The sequence below is a fragment of the Musca vetustissima genome, unplaced genomic scaffold (genome assembly GCF_032173495.1).
Source record: "Musca vetustissima isolate MV318-11 ecotype Yass unplaced genomic scaffold, APGP_CSIRO_Mvet_v1 utg113121, whole genome shotgun sequence".
Classification (NCBI taxonomy): domain Eukaryota; kingdom Metazoa; phylum Arthropoda; class Insecta; order Diptera; family Muscidae; genus Musca; species Musca vetustissima.
In genome coordinates, this window is record NW_026888243.1 from 4,190 (window position 1) to 29,358 (window position 25,169).

General features: G+C 30.1%; 1 protein-coding gene across 1 annotated transcript; it reads left to right on the plus strand.

The window, feature by feature from the left end:
- On the plus strand, window positions 1-21,662 carry LOC133336035 (tyrosine-protein kinase Btk). Its single transcript, XM_061544330.1, has 11 exons — window positions 1-99; window positions 12,442-12,578; window positions 12,672-12,788; window positions 15,149-15,229; window positions 15,310-15,440; window positions 15,509-15,637; window positions 16,534-16,727; window positions 16,794-17,134; window positions 18,357-18,594; window positions 18,657-18,790; window positions 21,544-21,662. Exons 1-11 carry the CDS (start codon window positions 72-74, stop codon window positions 21,640-21,642), a joined length of 1,629 nt encoding a protein of 542 aa, XP_061400314.1. The 5' UTR covers window positions 1-71; the 3' UTR covers window positions 21,643-21,662.
- The last annotated feature ends 3,507 nt before the right edge of the window (window positions 21,663-25,169 follow it).

Genomic DNA, 25,169 nt, shown 5'->3' on the forward strand with positions numbered 1-25,169 from the left:
CACTTTGGTGACATTTTATTATTTTTTTCGTCTACTTCTTTCCGTCGACGTCAATAACCACAACTGGAAATATGATGCTATTATCGGCTTTGAAATTGGGTAGGTTGCTATTAAACAGAAAATAAAAACAAAATTGAAAAAAAATCATAGATAAAAATAACCATAAAACCAGTATTATCTACGTCAAACTATTTTGGCTTCAAATATTAACAACCATTTTTTCTAGCTCCAATATTAATCGTTTTTGATGATAGGCTATTAATCAAACTGGAAATAAGGCGATAGGACCTTGGGAGGACTACATGGTCTTCGATATATAAAAAAGATCGACGAAATTACCACCAATTTCTCTGCTATAGAGAATATCAATTGATCTCGAATGGAGGACAACAAAGAATTTTCTATGAGCATTCCAATTGCTCTTTTATAAAAAAATTTATTGGTCCTTCTTGGAAACAATAAATTGATCTTTTATGAAGAAGCTCCATAAATCCCCTATAAGAAGGTCATTTGATTTTTTATGAAAAATACTACTTGTTTTTCTATGGATAATATCACACTCTTCAACGAGAAGAATTTTAAATGGTCTATGAAGATCAATTGTTTTCGTGGAGATGACCAAATGCTCCTCTATGGAAAAGGCTATTGGCTCTTCTTTTTAGAATACAACATATTTGACTCTGGCATAAAGAAGATAAATTGATCTTCTATGGAGAAGACAAATTGCTCTTTTATGGAGAGGGCAAATTTATCTTCTATGAAGAAAAAAAATTGCTCCTCTATCAAAAATACCAAGTTTTTTTTCTGAGAGAAAAAACTCGTTCTTCTATGGAGAAGAAAAAAATACTCTAAAATTAAAAATGCAAATTGCTCTTCTAAGGAGAAGACTAATTGTTCTTTCTTGGAGAAGACCCATTGCTTTTCCATTAAGAAGACAATTTGCACTTCTATGGAGATCAATTGCTCTTCTATGGAGACGACCAATTGCTTTTCTATGGCTCTTCTGTTTCGAATACCATTGGCTCTACTATGGATAAGGACAACTGCTCTTCTACGGAAAATACCTTAGGTTCTTCTATGAGAAGGACAGTTTTCTTCTCAAAAATACCATTGATTCTTCTATGAATAGAGTAACAAGTGTTCTTCTGTGAAAAAACGAATTGTTCTTTTATGGAGAAGAAAACAAAATACTCTTCTAATAAAAATACAAATTGCTCTTCTATGGGAAGACCCTCGGATTTTTATACGAAGTTCAATCATTAGCATACCGATCGTCATATCTCGACTTGCACATCGTCTAGACATGTGTCTCCATCCGCCCGGTCGTCCGTCCATTATAATTTGTAAACTCATACAGGCCACAGTTATGGTCACAAGCTTGGTCCGTTTCGGGACTAAGAAGACCTCTGGTAATGATCACGTAATATTTAGGAGATGACATGGACGATTCTTAGCGGGTCAAGTGGACCCAGACTTTAATGTGAATAATTTTTTTGCCATTATTCACATAAAAGTATTGTATTCTTTTGAACATATAACCGAGAATTTTATATATCCAAAAGAAGTGGTTGGCCTTTGATTTGATATCAATTATATTGTTGTATGTACTCCAATGTCGGAGTTTTACTTCTGTTTTTTTACTTCCTACAGTTGTCTATGTATTCTGATATTTTAGGCGAAAATGTAGCACTGATGACTGACAACTGTTACTAGAGGTTCCGGTTATATGGTCAAAGACGATATCTATAATTTGAGATAGAAATACTTCTCGATTAGGTATTCTTATAGATAATTTGTTTGATTGTTCTTTAATTTTTTATACCCTAAGTGTCTTTAGATGAAATCCGTATCAAGCTATTCGATTCGATCGATTAAAGCTTACTAACTGCGTCGCATATAACACTCGGAGAAGATTGTCCGTTCGATTCAAACATCCCCAAGGGTAATATGTATTCCAAACTTATATCACATTCGAAAACAGGAATACCAGCCCATTTATTTTGTTATTTCCCCGACAAAGTCGTACTTTTTTACATTATAATGATAATCTAAATTGTCGCTTACTTTGAACATCACAATGTATATTTTTCTTTCTTATATACACTATATGTAGATGAGAAGACTCAAAAAATTCCAATAAGGGTGGTCCCTTTGTGGAATTTCCCCCCCAAAGTGTCAAAAAATGTATAATTTGTAAATCTCATGAAGCTAGCGGTTTATCCAAACTATGTAAATCGCAATATTTTGTTATAGTCTAAATTAAGTATGAAGATCGGACCACCCCTTATGTTACCTTCCTTACAGATGATCAACATATAAGTATATCATATAAAGCGAAATATGAATTATTTATACTAAAAATACACTTGGAAGAAATATCGGCTACATAGGAACATCTCATGAGGTGCCGAACTTGGTCCCCTGCATTTAAGCTAAAATTGTTCAACCCGGACTCATAGATTTGACTTAAATAACTGTTCAAAATAGCAGACCAAAGTCAGGATAAATGTTGACTAAATGTGTCATAAGCTCAAGGTATAAAATCTGTCGGCACTGATATTGATATTTTCTAAAATTCTCAATTCTTGGAAAAAGCGTTACACCCCATCAAAATGTCTTTTATGGGGCGGGACTTTAATACGTTGCTATGTCAAACCATGGGCCCATATTGAAAATTTCCTGCAAAATCGTTATCCATGCTTCAAGCTCGAAATGTCAAATAAAATACATTTTTGTTGGCAAAAAAAGCTTTACCAATACCTACATTGGGCGGCATCCTATTCCATATCCTAGAAGCACAAACTATTTTTGTGGCTATAGGTATTTTTCTATAAATATAGCGATCTCTTATCTCTTAAATATAGCGATCTTCATCAAGAATAGAAATACTTTATGGGACCTCCGAAACATATTTCGAGATGTTAAAAACAAAGGCACAGATTTAACATTGCCCTCGCCTTCTGGTGGAGGTTATAAAAACATGCCGTGTTCGAATTGTCTTCAATTGCTACCAAACAAAATGCAAACTATTTTTTTACTTTATGGGAAAACTTTTATTTTTCATTCAAGCTCTAACATGCAATTAAAAAACGTGATCAATTTTCTACATACAACAATCTGGGAAAAAACGGCAGAAAAAATGAGGTAGAGAAAACGGGAGCCAATGACGGAGTTAATGCAGAATGGCCAAAAGCATGATTTTAATAAAAAAAAAATATTCATATTAACACAATTTGCATTTAATTTATTATTATGGAAAAAAATAAACAATTTAAAAATGCCCAAAATAAATGAGGGCTATTTGCTAAATAAAATTAAAATTGTAATTTTGTGTTTCAACAAATATTTTTTTTTACAAATGAGTAAATAAAAAATAATATTTTTAAGAAAAAAGTCGGGGCTTGTATAAGAATTTAAATTAAAATTAAATTTCCTTAAGTTTTAGTTCCAGGTCCACCTTATATAATTCTATTTCCGAATTTTTTACCTTGCATAGTCTCAATTTATTCCAGATCGATTTTTCCAGATCTATCTTAACTTACCCCCATATAAACTTTTATTTTATATTTAGTTTTATTTTTTTCTTTCTTTCAATTTTTCTTTCCATCACCCAGTCTCAATTCCCATATATATATCGTATACAACTTGTGCTGTGCATTTGTTGCACACGTTTTGCAGTAAAATGTTACTTTCTAAAAACAACTCTCTTTTTCATTTCTACCATTTATGGTGCAAGGCATGTGGTGGCATGTTTAGCTGTCTATCTATCCTATTGGTCGCCACTCGCCACATGATTGCTGAAATATTTTATTGGAGTAGTTGTTCGTTTTTTTATAGTTACGATAAGTGGCAACAATAATTCAAGTTAGTAAAGGTGGTCATGTGGCTGCAAAAAGTGGATAAAATTGCCACAGCAAATTGTTGCACAAAATGGATTTTTTCTTCAATCTATTTCAGGAATTTTCGAAGCCTTAGAGATTGCCAAACGAGCTGGATATAGGAGACAATAACTTCCTTTTTTGGTCAACAAAATTACATGGATTGTTTTTTAGCAGCTATATAATGGCGATTCAATTCAATAACTTCATTATGAGATAAATGATAAATTAAATAATTTAAAATTTATTTATTAAATTGATAAATACAAAAATAAATTAAATTGAAAAACACAAAAAATTAATTTAATTGAATTAAATTATTATTAATTTATTAAAATATATACATTTATATATTTTAATTAATATGTTTCTTAGTAGGATCGTTCTGCAGAGGACCTACTAAAGATTTCCTATACAAAAAAAAAAAAAATATATATATATATATATATATTTCTAAAAGTCATACAAAACAACTTCTGTCCTCCAATAAAAAATCTTCTTTCTACAGATAAGATTTTCATTTCTACCTCTGTCAAACATTTAGACAACGTAAAAGTTTCGGAATAAAAACAGACCTACATAAAAGTTAGCAAACCTATTGAGAAAAAAATGTTTCCCAATATATTTCACTTGAAGTGTGCTTATGCCTACATTTATTTCTCATTGGATTCTTTTTAATATTTTTATATAAACATTTGTTATAAGAGGGCTACTATATATATTTCTGGCCTCAAAATGAAAATACGAATATTTATCAACAAAAATGTTGTTTTATTTTCAAAGTATTCTCCAGCTTATTTTATAGAATTTGTCGAAGCATTCATGCCTATCCGATATAGGCACCTTCTAAATATAAACTATATTTTAAAGGTGTCCCAACTGATCGATTGGGTCCTCTCTCTATCCTCATATCTTACAGTTTGCTACTATATGTCACTATTTGTCTTTTTTTTCTTAATTTTAATATTTTTTACAATGTGCTAAATATTTATGTGCCATTAAAAATGTGTATGTATATGTTTGCTTGTATGTTATTAAAAATAATTATTAACCAACATGAAGAAGTCAAGGTTGCCGTAAATAAAAAAACTACACGAGACCAGTAACACAGTAATTACATGCATACTACTTATATATTCAAATTTATGTTTGTATGATAATGTTTGGGTGGTGTTTTGTTTGTAGTGTATGTACATATGGTGTTGTTTGATATGAAGATATATATATATATTTTTTTTTTTTTTTGCAAATGTATAGTACGAATAGTACTACTACCATATGTACAAATTAGTTTTGAGGCCAAAAGACACATGTGAGTAGAATATAATATTTTTTTATTTGAAATTAATTGCATATAATTTTTTTTTGATATGCAATAATTCCCAATTATTTTTCGAAGTCAGTACAATTATATTTTTTAATTTATGAAATTATATGTATATAAAACATTAAATAAATAAGACTTCCTTATCAGGAAGTTAATGATGACAACAACAACAACAAAAACCATAACTATAGTTGTTAAATTATGTGTTTTTGTTGTTGCTTGTCATTGCGTTCTGATTGAATGATGTACAGTCAACAATCTTGTATAGAGACTGTAAAGTTTGTGTCTTAAGTCTTTTGTTTCATATATTATTGCATTTTACATTCAGTTGTGTCAATGATCTTTTTTTGCACTTGAAACATGTACAATAGTTTTTACAAAATCATTTCATTTTATATTAAATTCAATATTTAAAAAAATATATAATTCTTCCACTGACAGAAAAGCGAAAAGGTCAATTGATTTTTTATTCATCGCGATTGGTTTAAGGCATATTATAACGGCTCATCTACTTTTCCATTCGATTTCGAATTATTTCAAATTCTTTTCGATTGATTCAAATTCTGTTCAGCGAACATTCTTCTGAGATCAGGGAATATGAGCAATATGAAGCTAAATTCTTGTGGTTTTATCATCCTTGCACTGATTTGTCTCAGAAGGATAGGATTATGTCTGATAAGACTTAGAGGTAAAACGATTCCATGAATCATACAATATTTTACACCCCCATTCTCAAGACTATGCACTGTAATCGATTTCTTTGAACCGAATCTGTTTCAAATTTTTGATTTTTTCAAAATTTTGATGTTTTCATAAAATATTGATATATACGATATATTTTTTATTTATTTGTTTTTGATTTGAAACGTAACGGAATGCGTTTGACGCATACAAAATACTTAGTACGGTTTAACACATGGTAGTAGTGTTGTGTTGTTAAAAGTGACTTGAAAAATCAACATGCAAAAAAAAAATGGAATCACCTCGAATATTTTCGCTGGATCATTTTTCACAGCTCCCGACGTGTATTATATCATAAAATAGTCAGTCGATAAACTTACATCTATGAATGACGATCAAGAGCCACCCACCCTGGCACTGTGAAAATTTAGTTTGATGAATTTAATCCTGGCGGACGTCCTAAAAACGGTTGTTGTTCCAGCGAACATTGATACCGTACGTGAACTGATAATGCGATATAGCCATGTACTATACCGCAGTATAATTTGCATCTTTGGACATTTATTCCTCCACCATGCCTTCGATATTGCATGGATATCTGATCTTTAAAGAAGATTGTTCTTCTTGGACAATTGCAGTTCTTGAAAAGAGGTTCATATGGTTGTCATAGGCAAAATTCAACGTACATTGAATGAAGTACTTCGAACCAAATGGCGTCCAACGTGGGGCCCGAAAATTTTTTTTATTAATTCCATCTAAGATATCGTCGAACCTGTACCATACCTAACATATTAGTTATTTCATATCTATGTCGGGTTTTTTTTTCTAAGGTATTGCAAATGCATTCATGGTTCTGCTATCCTGAAATTGCCTCTAACTTAAAATTTCCCTTTTGTTTGTGTTTTCCTTTTACCTCAATTTTTTGTAGGAATTTTGCTTCTGGTTTCTACACCTCTCGCAGTATGGATCAAAACAATTATAAATCCTATAATACTTTTGGATAGGTGGGAATTATTTTTACACCAGACGATGAACTCCTTTCCTAATTATTTCAAATATTTTTCATTTTAATTTCAACAAAATGTTGTTTCCTATTTTTTTATTATATACGAATTTGGTACTTCGATTTCAAGACGCATTAAACTAAACCAAACAAAAAAATATCAGCAACATACTTTAAGGATATATGACTGCATCTTCGGCAAGTATCGGCTTTAGTGCGGTCATTGGTCAATTTTGAGTGATACACCACAAGTTGTTTCACATTAAACAAATCTGCGCGTTTTTGAACGACGAATTCGTTGAATTGATCCGATTTGCTCCCTCGTTGCGGAAAATTTTAAGTTGAATTAAACCAATTATTGTCATCAAATATACATACAATTCTGAGTTGACTTCTTAATTTACATATACTGCACCTTTTTCTCAAATATTAAAATTAACTACTCCATAAAATAATATTTTTTTCAACTTCAAACAAATTTGACTACAATATCCATATAAATTCATAGAAAGATAGGGGGTGTCTCCCCAATATACCTTGTGCGTTTCTGCCCATATTATTTATGGTTTATTATGACTGGGAAGGTTAATATACAATGACTTTTTCAGGCTTCCGTCTAAGCCTCCAAAAAAAAAAAAAAAAACTACTAAATGTCTGCAATTTATTTATATTCATATTTTTGGGGGAGGTTCATAAATGTCATCATGATAATGTCACTTACACCTAAGGCGAGTAATATTACTATTTTTTTTTTTTTTTTTTTTGAAAAAATATATAAACAAAATCCGAGATTTAATGTAAAATAACAACCAAAAATAAATGAAAAAGTAGAAAAAAAAAAACCAAAACAATACTCAGGTGTTTATTTAACATGTTGTCGAACATGCATATATAGTCATGCCAAGAGAAGTAATAAATGTTGTATTGTATTATTGGTCTATACTGTTGTATCATCAAGTGTTTGGCTGCGGGTTATATGAGTTTTTATGTCTGTCTTCTGTTAAAATGCCGACAACATGCGATGAACTTTAAGTTGATGGTAGTTATCCAACAAGTCAACTACGAGAATATGTTAATGTAAAAAAAACACACACACACACAAATTAAACAATGGCTGTTAAAATGGCACAGAAATAAAAATGAGGAGACGACGTATACAAAACAGATGGTAGAGTGGTAGGTGGCCAATGTTAAATATCAAAATCCAAACATTTGCTTTGAAATAATGTTTCAATTTATATTTATTTGTTTATTTTATTGAAGGCATGATTCATGTCTTTGTTATTTTTTTATTTATTTGCAAATGCCCTTCTATCAATCAATATGCTCATTCATCAGCCATATCCGCCAATTAACATTGGCACAAAGTGTTTCATGTATTTATTTTATGTAAAAATGCGCTATACAAATTTGCAAAACAAATTAATACAAGAAAAAAATAAAACACGACCACTTTATTAGATTTAATTAATTGTAGAAGTGGGAAAAAAACTATATTTCAAATAAATGATTTTTTCAATTAATGAAATAAATTAAATAAATTTAAATTTCTTAAATAATGGATAATCTTTAAAAAAAAAAAAAAAAAACAGAAATACCCCTCATTTTTGACCAAAGACTTAAGGCACAAACTTTAGCATTTAAGGTATTTACAAAAACTACAAAATTGTTCTATTTTTGAGTGGCTGAGAAAATTAGTTTTCTTTTAAATACCAATATGTTCACATTTTTGACAAAAGACTTAAGACACAAACTCTTGAATTTATTGTATGTGTCTTAAGTCTTTTTAATTTAAAAATTATTATTTTTAATTATTTAGTATGGAGAAAAAATTCATTAAAAATTGCAAGCAATTCGATATTGTTGTCAAAAGATTTAAGCACAAACAGGAGCATTTCATGTATGCGCCTTAAGTCTTTTGTTTAAAACAGTAAATATTCATTATCCAGTATTGAAAATGAAAAAAAAAAATATGGATTAAACTAGTTTTAAACAAAAACAAACAACCTACGGCACATATTTCATTTAAAAGTCTCCAAATAAAATAGGCAATAGCTCCGGCCGGACATTTTATTAAAACCCATTAAAAATTTTATTTCACATCTGATTTATTTATTTAGGCAATACCGAATTAGAATATTGTAACATATGTATATGAGTTAAATTGATGAAGTTTGGATTGTGTCTTAAGTCATTTTTGTATAACAAAAGAATAATTCATTATCACTTTATTTGTGGGCCAAGGAAAGAGATTTTGAAACAAAGGGGATCAGATAATTGAAATTACCTGTTATACAAAAAGATAAAAAAAATGCAAATTATTTAATTTTGGACATTTTAGTAACACGTGCGAGAAAAAAATCACAGTAGCTTAAAAAAAGTTTTTTTAGAAGAAAATTTTGAATGAATTTTATAAAAAAATCCTTCCAGTGGGAAAAATCCTCCTATTTATATACAAAAAGTCATCATCATCTCCATAAAAGGAAATCCAAATATTGGTCATCTTAAGAAACACCTCTCATGTGAATAAACTCGGCGTCTCGAAGCGGATGCTATTGAACAATAATTCACCTTAGCCATCAATCAATAATGAAGAAGAATTACCTACAATTGTACATACACATAAATGGATGTGTAAATATGTGTCATATCTAACAAACAACAATAAAAATTGAAATTACAATGGCAACGAAACACATCAAAACAAATCAATTTTTTTTCAAAAAACCATAACCCAAAGCCAACTGAAAAAATCCAAGGCGTGAAGAAAAAACGCCTCTAAAAAATAAAATCACATAAAAAGACGGCCGAGGTTAAATGGAAACTTTGTTTGATGTTGCTTTACAGTTTTTATTTAGTTATACGATGAGCAGATACCAGAAAAGTCTACCACAATAAAGTAAACCAATGAAACCAAATGAAAAAAGAAACAAGACTGAAAAACGAAGACGAAAAATCTGTTCAAACTTTACAGAAACAACAACAGAAAACATGTATGCTATGTCGTAATTTACGCATTCTGCATATTAATTCCAAAGTGCATTCAACTTTTTGGCGATGTATGTGCATACACATGGCTACATATAACCATGGCTACCTCAAAAATATTGTAAACAATTTGGGGTTTGGATTTCTTACCTACTTGGCTTGGAAAAAATGTAGGAATATTTTTTACCATAAAAAATCTTGTTTAGTATGGAAAATAATTAAAAAATACTGATTTAGAAATACCCGGACCTAAAATAATTTAAGGTAATTTTTCCCATAAAAATATTTCAAAAATTTCCATTGAAAAAATTATTTTTTCGTAATGAAGGAAATTGTGTAGGGTAAGGGATTTTTTTTTTTACCAAATATTCATTGTGGAATATTTTTTGCTCTTGGAAAGTTTTTTATTTAATATTTAAAGTTTATGGGTTGATGTGTGGATTTTCGAAATTAATTGAAAAAATAAGTGACATTTTCATTTAATTTCAGTACCATTTATGTGTCCAAAGAAATACTTCTTAAACTATTCTGCAAGAAATAAAATAATTGTGCGTGTTTGTGTTTTAAGTCTTTAGATTGTTTTATTTAGAAGACTTTTTTTGGGCCTTAGAAAAATATTCCTTTAAAAATCCACGCCTTTTGTAGGCCTTAGAAAAATATTCCTTTAAAAATCCACGCCTTTTGTAGGCCTTAGAAAAATATTCCTTTAAAAATCCACGCCTTTTGTAGGCCTTAGAAAAATATTCCTTTAAAAATCCACGCCTTTTGTAGGCCTTAGAAAAATATTCCTTTAAAAATCCACGCCTTTTGTAGGCCTTAGAAAAATATTCCTTTAAAAATCCACGCCTTTTGTAGGCCTTAGAAAAATATTCCTTTAAAAATCCACGCCTTTTGTAGGCCTTAGAAAAATATTCCTTTAAAAATCCACGCCTTTTGTAGGCCTTAGAAAAATATTCCTTTAAAAATCCACGCCTTTTGTAGGCCTTAGAAAAATATTCCTTTAAAAATCCACGCCTTTTGTAGGCCTTAGAAAAATATTCCTTTAAAAATCCACGCCTTTTGTAGGCCTTAGAAAAATATTCCTTTAAAAATCCACGCCTTTTGTAGGCCTTAGAAAAATATTCCTTTAAAAATCCACGCCTTTTGTAGGCCTTAGAAAAATATTCCTTTAAAAATCCACGCCTCATTTGGGCCTTAGAAAAATATTCCTTTAAAAATCCACGCCTCATTTGGGCCTTAGAAAAATATTCCTTTAAAAATCCACGCCTCATTTGGGCCTTAGAAAAATATTCCTTTAATAAATCCACGCCTTGTTGGGCCTTGGGAATTTTTTCTTTAATAAATCCACGCCTTGTTGGGCCTTTAAAAAAATCTTTCTTTAATAAATCAACGCCTTGTTGGGCCTTTGAAAAAATATCCACGCCTTGTTGGGCCTTGGGAATTTTTTCTTTAATAAATCCACGCCTTGTTGGGCCTTGGGAATTTTTTCTTTAATAAATCCACGCCTTGTTGGGCCTTAGAAAAATATTCTTTAAAAAATCTACGCCTTGTTGGGCCTTAGAAAAATATTCTTTAAAAAATCTACGCCTTGTTGGGCCTTAGAAAAATATTCTTTAAAAAATCTACGCCTTGTTGGGCCTTAGAAAAATATAATTTAATAAATCCACGCCTTGTTGGGCCTTTGAAAAAATATTCCTTAAAAAATCCACGCCTTGTTGGGCATTTGAAAAAATATTCTTTAATAAATCCACGCCTTGTTGGGCCTTTGAAAAAAATATTCTTTAATAAATCCACGCCTTGTTGGGCCTTAGGGAAAAAAATTATTTAAAAAATCCACGCCTTGTTGGGCCTTAGGGAAAAAATTATTTAAAAAATCTACGCCTTGTTGGGCCTTAGAAAAATTTCATTGAAATGAAATTATATATTATTTAATTTCAAAAATGTTCTCATCATGTCAATACCCAATCATTAGAGTTTTTTCTTCTTCGGAAATTAGACAACAAACAAATCGGAACTATGAAGAGAAAAAAATTGGCATGCATGGTGTGATAATTATAAGTCGTTATAAATCATCTTTCTTGTTTCTTTTTTTAATTTTGCTCAACCTTGAAATTATGGCTAAGAAGAAACACATGTTGTTTTGATATGCTTAATAATGATTCATTGCAACATTTTGAACTTTTTTGATTTATTATTGATTTTAATAAATCATTACCATATAATTATTAATGTTTTATAAAAACAAACAAATTCTTTTAAATATGTACACCTTTTTAAGATCATAGAAAAATATATAATCTTAAAAATCTATAACTTTTTAGGATCCTAAAAAATATTCTTTTAAAAATTTTTAAAACATTTTAAGAAAAAATATTTTCAAAATGTACGCCACCTTTCTAAGCCCTATTGAAAAATCATCTATTATTTAAAAAAACCTTTTTTAATTTTTCTTATTAAAAAAGCAAATTTACCTTGAACAATATTCAATTAAATATTTCTATAACAAAACACACTTTAAATTCCTTTTTATTAATTTGATATATTTTATTTTCTACTCTTTCCAGGTACTGGTAGCTCACCAGCCCAAATATCACAGCGCAGCATTAGTCCAAATAATTCAACGTCAACGAGTCAATTTAGTTTGCATCACAATAGTTCTGGCAGTATAGGTAGTTCAACGCCCACATCGCTGCATCCACAGGTAAGGGCGTTTATCTATACAAAAATTAAATTTTTAAATTATTAAAAACCACAGATACTAATCAAAATTTTATTTTCATAATTTATTTTTTAGTCATCGGTATCCACATTTAAACAGTCGCCAAATTTATTAAACGGTAACGGTTCTCTATTGGATAACACAATGCCAGGTGGTATACCAACTCCAGGAACACCAAACTCTAAAGCTAAGGTAAGTATATCTTCACGACCCTCAAAAAATAGTACAAAAAAAACACAGCTCTACAAACCCCTCCAAAAAATCAAAAATATTTTTTTTAATCTTCCGAATTTACACCTTCTACACCTTTAGACCTTCAAAAGAAATATTCCTTTTAACATCCAAATTTTCAAGACCCTTAAACATACTTTTTTTAATTCCCCACATTTCCCTCACACTTTTTAAATACCCACTTTTTCAATGCAAACAATTTTTTAATACCCACCTTTTCAAGGCTATCAAGAATATTTTTTGTTAAGTCTTCGCTTTTTCAAAGCCCTAAAAATATTTTTCAAATATCCAACTTTTCAAAACTTTATAAAAATATTTTTTTAAATCAATTTTTTTCCAAGACCATCAAAAATATACTTTTTTAAACCCTTTCTAAAGTTCCAAATTTTTAGAACCTCAAAAATATTTTTTCAAACCACACCTCCTTTCAAAAATATTTTTTTAAAACTCTCGAATTTACAAGACTCTCAAATGAAATATTATTTTCAATATCCAAATTTTATCCATTTCAAGGCCTTTCAAAAATATATATTTTTAAATTGCCACTTTTTCAACTCACTTAAAAAAATTTTAAATACCCACCTTTTCAAAGTTTCCAAAAATATCTTTTGTTAAATCTTCACATTTTCAAGATACCCAGATACCCTAAACTCGAAAGAGTTTAGGGTATCTGGCAAAATTCAAATAACAAAAAGATACCCAAAAATATTTTTTTAAACATTCACTTTTCCAAACGCTTTAAAATATTTTTTTCATCACATTGTTTGCAAGACCATAAAAAAATATATTTTTTTAAGGTCCGCCTTTGAAGAACCTCAAAAATATTTTTTTAATCCACACCTCCTTTATTAGGCCTTCAAACCTCCTGTATTAGACCTTCAAAAAAATATTTTTAATTCCTTATATTTGCAAAACCCTAAATATTGTTTTTAATTCCCTACTTTCAGGGCCCTCAAAAATATTTTATTTAAATCCCTACATATATTTTTTAAAAACTCCACATTTACTAGAGACCCTCTAAAAAATTTTTAGTTCGCAAATTTTCAAAACTCTCATTTTTTAATTCCCATCCTTTAAATACCCCCAAAAATATTTTTTAAAGCCCTTCTATTTTTTAATCTCATCTTTTTTGTAAGACCTTCAAATATTTAATCCATAAAAATTGCATGACCCTAAAAACTTTTTTTTAATTTCCACCGTTTCAAAACCTTCTAAAACTTTATATTTTTAAATTCCCCCCTTTTCTATACCCTCAGAAAATATATTTTCCAAAACCTCACCTTTTAAAAAAACCTCAAAAGATAATTTGTAATTACCCACCTTTTCAAAACTATCAAAAATCTTCTTCTTGGCTTAAAAAAGATTTCAAGGCGCGCCGGTCTTTTGCGCAGTTTTTCCAATTTGAAAGACCATATTCGGCAATGTTATCTTCCACTTGATCTTTCCATCTTATTCGTGGCCTTCCCTTCTGCGTGAATCATCAGCTTCGTTCGCTTTTATATGCCAACGTAGTCGCTGCAGCTCAATACGTCTAACACTTGTTTACTACTTCCAAAATATGTTTCTTTTAAATACCCGCCTTGTTTAGGACCTTCAATAATATTCTTTCAAAAAATCACGCCTTGTTTAGGACTTCTAAAATAATATTCTTTTAGAAATTTACGATCTTTATAGGTTTCTAAAAATAGGCCGCTATAAATATTATAGTCATCTAAAAATATATTTTTTGTTGTTAAAAACCTACTTCCCTACTTGTTTTTAAAACCTATTTTTTTAAACCTATTTCCCTTATAGGCCCCTAAAAATATGCTGTTAAGAACCTACTTCTCTTATACGCCCCTTAAAATATGCCTTTAAAAACCTACTTCCCTTATAGACCACTTAAAATATGATCTTAAAAACCTACTTCTCTTGTAGTCCCTTAAAAATATGCTGATAAAAGCCTACTTCCCTTACAGGCTCCTTAAAATATGCTGTTAAAAACCTACTTCTCTTATAGGCCGTTTAAAATATGCTGATAAAAACCTACTTCCCTTACAGGCCCCTTAAAATATGCTGTTAAAAACCTACTTCCCACGCCTCTATTAGACCTCCAAAAATATTCTTTTAGAAATCCACGCATCTTTAGGCCCTACAAAAATATTCTTATTAAAACTTTACTTTTAAAAATCCAAGCCTCCTCTATTAGACCTCCTCTTTTAAAAATACTGGCCTTTTTAGGCCCTTAGAAAAGTATTCTTTAAATTATTTTTATAAATAATGTTTCTTAACTTTTATTTAACTAATATTTTGTTTCTTTTTTCTTCTTCTCTTCCCCGCAGGACAATTCACATTTTGTTAAAATTGTCGTAGCTTTATATCCCTTCAAGGCCATCGAAGGTGGTGATCTTTCATTGGAAAAGGTAAATATACTGAAATATTTTTTTTTTTTTTTGTTCATTGGATCTTAAAATCTAATATAAATCTGCCTTCTGTTTTCTAGAATGCCGAATATGAAGTTATCGATGATTCCCAGGAACATTGGTGGAAAGTCAAAGATGCCATGGGCAATGTCGGCTATATACCCAGCAATTATGTCAAACCAAAGGCATTGTTGGGTTTGGAACGTTATGAGTAAGTAGCTGGTTGAACTTCATTAAATGACCACTTTTTTATACAACATTTTTTTTTTTATTTTCTAGATGGTACGTGGGTGATATGTCACGTCAGCGTGCCGAATCCCTATTGAAACAAGGCGACAAAGAAGGCTGTTTTGTGGTGCGTAAATCATCGACAAAAGGTTTATATACACTATCGCTGCATACCAAAGTGTAAGTATTTTGAGAAATTGAGTTTTTGGCAATTTGATTCGATTTAGAAGATAATATGGCCTTCTGTAGAATGTAGAAGGCCACATGGTCTTCTGTTGGATATATAAGTTCTCATGGTGTTAGGAAATATAAGGCCTCGTATAGGATATAAGAGGCCAAGGGGTCTTCTATAGAATATAGGAAGTCACATAGTCACATTATTCTAGAGAATATATGAGGTTAAATGCTTTCTATTGAATATCTAAGGCCACGTGGTCTTCTGTAGAATATAGGAGACCATATGGTCTTTTATAGAATACAAGAGAGCACATAGTCTTTTATACAACATATGAGACTATAGGGAATCCAATAGAATATAAGAGACCACAAAGACTTCTATAGAATATAGAAGGCACATGGTAATCTAGAGAATATAGGAGAATATAGAAGGCCACATATTCTTCAATAGAATATAGGAATCCCCAAACTTTTTCATGTAATGTAGGAGGTCACATGGCCTTCTATACAATATTTGAGGCCACATGGGCTTCCATGAGATATAGGAGGCCACATGGCATTTTATATAATATAGGAATATAGGAGGCCACAGGGTCTTATATAGAATTGAGGAGATGTCAGGACCTTCTTTAGAATATAGGAGGAGCCTCTCCCTTCTATAGAATATAGGAGGTATCAGGGCCTTAAATATAATATAGTATATCAAAGGCTCTTGTAAAGAATATAGGATATCACAGGGTGTTCTATAGAATATGTGAGACCACAGTGTCTTTTTCATAATATTAGAGACCACAGGGTCATCTCTAAATTATATATAAATTATATTATTTTTAAATAAATATATATATATATATATATTAATTCACTAATTTTTCAAAAAACCCGTTTTTTTCTTCCAGTCCCCAATCACATGTTAAACACTATCACATCAAACAAAATGCTCGCGGAGAATACTATTTAAGTGAGAAACATTGCTGCGAAACTATACCAGATCTAATCAATTATCATCGGCATAATTCCGGAGGTTTGGCATGCCGTTTAAAATCATCGCCATGTGATCGTCCAGTACCGCCAACGGCAGGTTTATCACATGGTAAGTGTATCATCAATTCTTCATCGTTCTTAAATAATTTAGAAAAAATATTCTCTTCTTTTACAGATAAATGGGAAATCCATCCCATGGAATTAATGCTGATGGAAGAACTCGGTTCCGGTCAATTTGGTGTTGTACGTCGCGGCAAATGGCGTGGTTCCATTGATACTGCTGTGAAAATGATGAAAGAAGGCACCATGTCCGAGGATGATTTCATTGAGGAGGCCAAAGTTATGACCAAATTACAACATCCAAATTTGGTACAGCTATATGGTGTCTGCTCGAAACATCGTCCAATTTATATAGTCACGGAATATATGAAACATGGTTCGTTGTTGAACTATTTGCGGCGTCATGAGACAACATTGATTGGTAATATGGGTCTGCTGTTGGATATGTGTATACAGGTGAGTTAATAAAAATTTAAATGTTTTAAAAAATATTCAATTAAAAATTTACGTCCCTATTATAAATTCAAAAATATGTTTTTAAAACTCCAAAAATATTCCTTAAAAAATCCGCGTCTTTATAAGGCCTTCAAGAAATATTCTTTTAAAACGGAGTCTGTATAAGGCATTCCAAAAATATGTCTTTGAAAAATCCACGCATTCCAAAAATATTTCTTTGAAAAATCCGTGCATTCCAAAAATATTTCTTAGAAAAAGCCGTGCATTGCAAAAATATTCTTTTAAGATTCCAAAATTCCTATAGATATTCAAAAATCTTCTTTTTTTTAAATCCACTCCTCTATAGGGGTATCAGCAAATATTATGTTTTAAATCCACGCCTCTATACAGTTATCAAAAAATATTCTTTTAAAAATCCACGCCTCTATAGGGGTATCAAAAAATATTATTTTTTTAAATCCACGCCTCTATAGGGGTATCAAAAAATATTCTTTCAGAAATCCACGGCTCTATAGAGGTATCAAAAAATATTCTTTTAAAAATCCACGCCTCTATAGGGGTATCAAAAAATATTCTTTTAAAAATTTCAAGCTTCTAAAGGCATTCAAAAATATTCTTTTAAAAATCCACGCCTCTATAGGGGTATCAAAAAATATTCTTTTAAAAATTTCAAGCTTCTAAAGGCATTCAAAAATATTCTTTTAAAAATCCACGCCTCTATAGGGGTATCAAAAAATATTCTTTTAAAAATTTCAAGCTTCTAAAGGCCTTCAAAAATATTCATTTCTTAAATCCACGCCTCTATTAGACGTCCAAAAATATTCTTTTAAAATTTTTAAGCTTCTAAAGGCCTTCAAATATATTAATTTTTTTAAATCCACGCCTCTATTAGACCTCAAAAAATATTCTTTTATAAATTTCAAGTTTCTAAAGTCCTTCAGAAATGTTCTTTTTTAAATCCACGCCTCTATTAGAACTCCAAAAACATTCTTTTAAAATTCCACGTCTCTATTAGGCCTTCAAAATTATTCTTTTTTTAAATCCAGGGCTCTATTAGGCCTTCAAAAATATTCTTTTTTTAAATCCAGGCCTCTGTTAGGCTTTCAAAAATATTCTTTTAAAAACCCACGCCTCTAGAAGGTTTTAAAAAAAATATTCAAATATTTATATTAAATTAAAACAAAATAATAAAAATATCTCCCTCTCTCTCTCTCTCCTTCAGGTCTCCAAGGGCATGGCCTATTTGGAACGTCACAATTACATTCATCGCGATTTGGCTGCCCGCAACTGTTTGGTGGGCTCCGAAAATGTCGTTAAAGTTGCCGATTTCGGTTTGGCCCGTTACGTTTTGGACGATCAGTATACAAGTTCGGGTGGTACCAAATTTCCTATTAAATGGGCACCACCAGAGGTCTTGAATTATACACGCTTCTCGTCGAAAAGTGATGTTTGGGCGTATGGTAAGTTTTGTGAAATTAATTTTTGGAGGGCATATAATTAATAGTTTTTGTTTCTATTGCAGGTGTCCTCATGTGGGAAGTGTTCACTTGCGGCAAAATGCCTTATGGCCGTCTAAAGAATACTGAAGTTGTTGAACGTGTCCAACGTGGTATTATTTTAGAGAAACCAAAGTCATGCGCTAAGGAAATTTATGATGTAAGTATGGACGGAAGAAATAAATGTTTTTCAATAGAATACAGGAGGCCTCAGGGTCTTCAATAGAATATAGAATATCACATGGTCTTCTAACGAATGTAGGGGTTACATGGTGTTCTGTAGAATATAAGAAATCAAAGGAACCCCCTATAAAATATAGAAGAACACATGATATCATACAGCATATATGAGACTGTGTGGCCCACTGTAGAATTTAGACGACCACATGGCCTCATTTTAATTAGAGAAGATCATTCTATAGAATATCGCAGACCACATAGTCTTCTATGGAATATGTGAGACCAAAGGGTCCTCTATCGAACATAATATAATACAGTTTACTCTATTGAATATGGGAGACTCCATGACCTACAATGAAATATAAGAGACCCTATATTATTCTATGAAATTTAGAAGTCCACGTGGTCTTCTGTAGAGGAGAACGTGGGCTTCTGTAAAATATAGGAGATAATATAATCTTCTATTAAATATTCACGCCCATAAGGTCTTTCTACACATTTTGTAGTATATAGGATACCATTGGATCTTCTGTAGCATATAGGAAACCATAGGGGTTTCTGTAGAATATTATTGTCTACAAGTTATTCAATAAAGAAAACGACTATATTCTATAGATCTCTTGTATAGAATATGGAAGACTGCAATGAATTCTCTAGTATGTATGAGACTCCATGATCTTCTAAAGAACATTAGCGACCACATGGTCTTCCTTCTCTTGTATGGGTTCTCAAAAAAATTATTTTAAAAATCCACGCCTTGTGTATAGCCTCAAATAAGTTATTTTAAAAATCCACGCCTTGTGTATAGCCTCAAATAAGTTATTTTAAAAATCCACGCCTTGTGTATAGCCTCAAATAAGTTATTTTAAAAATCCACGCCTTGTGTATAGCCTCAAATAAGTTATTTTAAAAATCCACGCCTTGTGTATAGCCTCAAATAAGTTATTTTAAAAATCCACGCCTTGTGTATAGCCTCAAATAAGTTATTTTAAAAATCCACGCCTTGTGTATAGCCTCAAATAAGTTATTTTAAAAATCCACGCCTTGTGTATAGCCTCAAATAAGTTATTTTAAAAATCCACGCCTTGTGTATAGCCTCAAATAAGTTATTTTAAAAATCCACGCCTTGTGTATAGCCTCAAATAAGTTATTTTAAAAATCCACGCCTTGTGTATAGCCTCAAATAAGTTATTTTAAAAATCCACGCCTTGTGTATAGCCTCAAATAAGTTATTTTAAAAATCCACGCCCTGTGTATAGCCTCAAATAAGTTATTTTAAAAATCCACGCCTTGTGTATAGCCTCAAATAAGTTATTTTAAAAATCCACGCCTTGTGTATAGCCTCAAATAAGTTATTTTAAAAATCCACGCCTTGTGTATAGCCTCAAATAAGTTATTTTAAAAATCCACGCCTTGTGTATAGCCTCAAATAAGTTATTTTAAAAATCCACGCCTTGTGTATAGCCTCAAATAAGTTATTTTAAAAATCCACGCCTTGTGTATAGCCTCAAATAAGTTATTTTAAAAATCCACGCCTTGTGTATAGCCTCAAATAAGTTATTTTAAAAATCCACGCCTTGTGTATAGCCTCAAATAAGTTATTTTAAAAATCCACGCCTTGTGTATAGCCTCAAATAAGTTATTTTAAAAATCCACGCCTTGTGTATAGCCTCAAATAAGTTATTTTAAAAATCCACGCCTTGTGTATAGCCTCAAATAAGTTATTTTAAAAATCCACGCCTTGTGTATAGCCTCAAATAAGTTATTTTAAAAATCCACGCCTTGTGTATAGCCTCAAATAAGTTATTTTAAAAATCCACGCCTTGTGTATAGCCTCAAATAAGTTATTTTAAAAATCCACGCCTTGTGTATAGCCTCAAATAAGTTATTTTAAAAATCCACGCCTTGTGTAGACCCTCAAATAAGTTATTTTAAAAATCCACGCCTTGTGTATAGCCTCAAATAAGTTATTTTAAATATCAACGCCTTGTGTAGACCCTCAAATAAGTTATTTTAAATATCCACGCCTTGTGTAGACCCTCAAATAAGTTATTTTAAATATCCACGCCTTGTGTAAATATCCACGCCTTCTGTAGACCCTCAAATACGTTTTTTTAAATATCCACTCCTTGTGTAGACCCTCAAATAAGTTATTTTAAATATCCACGCCTTGTGTAAATATCCACGCCTTCTGTGGACCCTCAAATATGTTATTTTAAATATCCACTCTTTGTATAGACCCTCAAATAAGTTATTTTAAATACCCACGCCTTGTGTAGACCCTCAAATAAGTTATTTTAAATATCGACTCCTTGTATAGACCCTCAAATAAGTTATTTTAAAGATCCACGCCTTGTGTAGACCCTCAAATACGTTATTTTAAATATTCACGCCATGTATGAGTCCCGAAAAAAATATATTTTAAATATCCACGTCATGTATGGGTCCCGAAAAAAATTATTTTAAATATCCACGCCTTGTATGGGTCCGCAAAAAAATTATTCTAAAAAGATCACTTGGTCGTCTATTGGCTATAGAAGATCACTTAGTCTTCTACTAGCTCTAAAAGAGAAATATGTCTTCCATTGGATATCGAAGAAGACCTATTGGATATAGAAGACCTAGTGGTAACCGCATGGTCTCCATTTTCACACCTTTCCCCATAGAATAAATATCATCTATTTTTATATATTTTTTTCTAATATTTTCCTTTCTTTTTTCTTCTTTTTTTAGGTCATGAAGAAATGCTGGTCCCACGGTCCCGAAGAGCGACCATCATTCCGCGTTCTCAAGGAACAGCTGGCCCTAGTGGCTCAAACACTCACCGATTAAGCCCAATTCCATTGAATTTTCTTTTTGAAAACAAAAACAACAACTAGCATATTAAACCCTCATCATGAAATACAAGGGATACACCCTTGTAGATCCCAGCAGAGGAGGAGACACTTAAAGAAATTCATCATTAAGCTTCATATATATAAAAAATAAAATTATTATTATTATTAAAATTTAAAATCTATATATATATTTATATAAAAAATGCCAATATCTAAGAAAACAATTCAAAAAAAGCACTGATGAGAATATAAAAAATTAGTTATAAAAAATAATATTTTAAATTAAAAAAAATGAAAAAAAACGACAAAATGAACTATTAACCAGATAAGTTAGATGGATGAAGAAGAAGAATGAAGAGTAAAGAAAATTTAGATAATCCTGAAAATTTTTTTTATAAATATAAAATTTAAAACTCTTGGCCAAATTTGTAAAGTAAAAAACAAACATTATTAGAAAATGTTTGAAAAAAGAAAAAAAATAACTACAATTTGGAATAATAAATTAAAAAGACCCACTTTATAATTAAATTAAAAACATCAGTATGTATATAGAGTATAAGAAAACAAAACTGATAATATTAATACAACAAATAAGAATTATTTTTCTTAGTTATTAGAAATTTTTTGATAAAGAAGAAAATGAAGAAAATGTTTAGCCGAACAACAAAGCATTCGTAATTAGATTTTTTATACAAAAACAAACAAAAAACCTAACAAAAAATTATTATTAATGTATAAAAAATTTATTGAAAACAATTTTATTTTAATTTGCAGATTTTTATAAGCGAAAAAACAAATATTTTTTTACAAAAGAAAAAAATCAATAAGCTTTTTTATAATAGTAATAAAATAACTAGCTAATTAAGTCAAGTAATGAAAAAAAAAAAACAATTTTTCCTTTACCTTATATACAAGGTAGAATTAAAAACTCCTCTCAATTTAATATTTAAAACACACTCTATTATTCCTTTTTGTTGGTTTTTTAGTTTTAAAACAAAACAAGTAAAAACTATTTTTAAAAAATAATGCGTAACACTCGCAAATGTTTTTTTTATTATAATATTAATTAAAATATATATTTTTAAAAATAAGAAAAAAATATCACTACACTTTCGTTTATAATTATAATTTTTTGTGATTTATGTTTAATTATTGTTCTACACAACCACCACCACCAACCAACTCCCCCACATTAGATTTTAAGCATAAAACTCAATGGAAACCCTTAAAAAAAAAAGAAAGAAAAAATAAAAACAAAATATCAAAGTCTTGTTTCTTTCTTAATGAAAAAAAACATCTACAATAAAAAAAAAATATTTAAAAAAAAATTAAAAAAAGAGGGAGGCAAGTCTTAAAAGAAAGAATTTTGTTTTATGCAAATTAAATTCAATAACTGTTTTATTAATATTATTTTTTATTATTTTATAACTTTAAATCATATCAAATGTGAATTAATTGTTTTTTGTTTTATTATTATTTTATTTTTTCCCCCTCAAAACATATGTTTTCTATTATTGAAATCCTTACACCAATTTTTTTAATTATTATTATTATTTATCCCTCATATTAAAGCAATTTGAAGAATTATTGATTTAATTATTTTTATTATTATTTTTTTTTTAATCATTGATGTTAAGTAGCAGAAAATGTCAAAACACACCGATCGTTGTGTGTGTTTTTTTAAGAATTTCTCTTAAGTTCTGTTTTTTATCAATTGCTTGATTTATTTTTTAATTTTATTATTATTTTTTTTTTAATTGTGTAAATTTTAAGTATATTTTTTATTAAAGAAATTTACTATAATATATATATTTTTTAAACATCAACAACCAACACGAACATAATTGATTAAATATTATATTATTTTTGTATATGATAAAACTTGAATAATAATAATAAAAACAAACAGAAATTTGTATATGTCAATATTATTTGTTTTATTTATTTCATTTTTTTTTTTTTTTTTGATTTAAAAAAAATAGGATATTTTTATATATATTTTTCCTGTGCATTTTTGTGTGAAAGACAATTAAATTTTTGACAGTTAAATATTGAATATTTATGAAGGTCCCAATTGGCCTGATCGATCTTAACCTTTTTACTTGTTTATTTTTTCGTGTCAGATCATGTAGATTTTCCAATAATCTGTTATTTATGTAGAGTATATAGAGCAGGCTGACCCCAAGTCGATTATATTACTTCTTTTAACATTTAACTATAAAAAATAGTCGATATTTTACATATCTTGGAGCTTTCACGTAATTATTATGCACATAACATTTGTAGATATGAATATTTAGAGTACGCCATAAAACTTCAGAATTCCCCCTAACCATTTGTGTAAATTTTATGAAAATCGGTTAAGTATTCGCCGAGTTATTTGCATTTGAATTCAACCGTCATTCGAAATGGGCTTGCTGTTGGGTGCTGGGCACCTGTTACCTAAAAATGAAAAATCACACAAAAATCGAAGTTTTAAAAACACCAAAAAATTGCCATTTTTAAAAACTCGATTATTGTGTGATTTTTCATTTTCATGTAACAGGTGCCCAGTACCGAACAGCAAGCACATTTCGAATGACGGTTGAATTCAAATGCAAATAACTCGGCGAATACTTAACCGATTTTCATAAAATTTACACAAATGGTTAGGGGGAATTCTGAAGTTATATTACATACTGGCTCTACATATAGAAAGTTATCTTATGTAAGAGAAACTTAGCATTGTGTGAAATTTGTTAAATATTTTAAATATCGACTTATTTTTTGGTTATATGTAAACAAAGTGAAAGGTCTGTTGAAGGTCCTCTGTCAATGGTAGACATCTGCAGGGTATTCTGTCCGTAAAAGAGAAGCTTTTAATAGTCTTCTATCTGTAAAAGATGGTTGTATAGAGAGAGAAGACCTTCAAAATTAATTCTTCTTACACAGAAGAATTAAGAGTTCCAACGTGGGTTTTTTGGGACACAAGTCCCTCACAAAAGGTATTTTATAGACAGAAGATAGAATTCATAAGGTTATAGAGGACAAAGGACATCAACATTTCAATTTGGATACCAATTTTTTGATACTTCCCATATAATGGAGCCCCTTACATTCTTCGGTTTTGTCTATTTATTGCACGTACATATTCAAAATAATTAACTGTTATTTGGTACTATGAGCTCTTATTGTGTAGCAAAAATCTCCCTACTAAATCTTTTCGATATCGGTTAACTTTTAAAGATGTCCCCCATATAAAGTTACTCCCATTATTCTATATTTTGGGGATTTTGTGGCAGGATTTTAACCAATTTGACTGTTATTTGGTACTTTGAGTTCACATTGGGTAACAAATCTCCCTACCAAAAATTATCGATATCGGTGCATTTTTTATTATAACACTCCCATAAGGTACCATCATTTAAATTCTGAATGCAATTTTTTGCCGTATAGTAAAAATATAATATTCCTGATCTATCATTTATGTATGGCATATATAGCACAGTTTCCTTTCCTCAGATCGACTATACTGCCCATTTA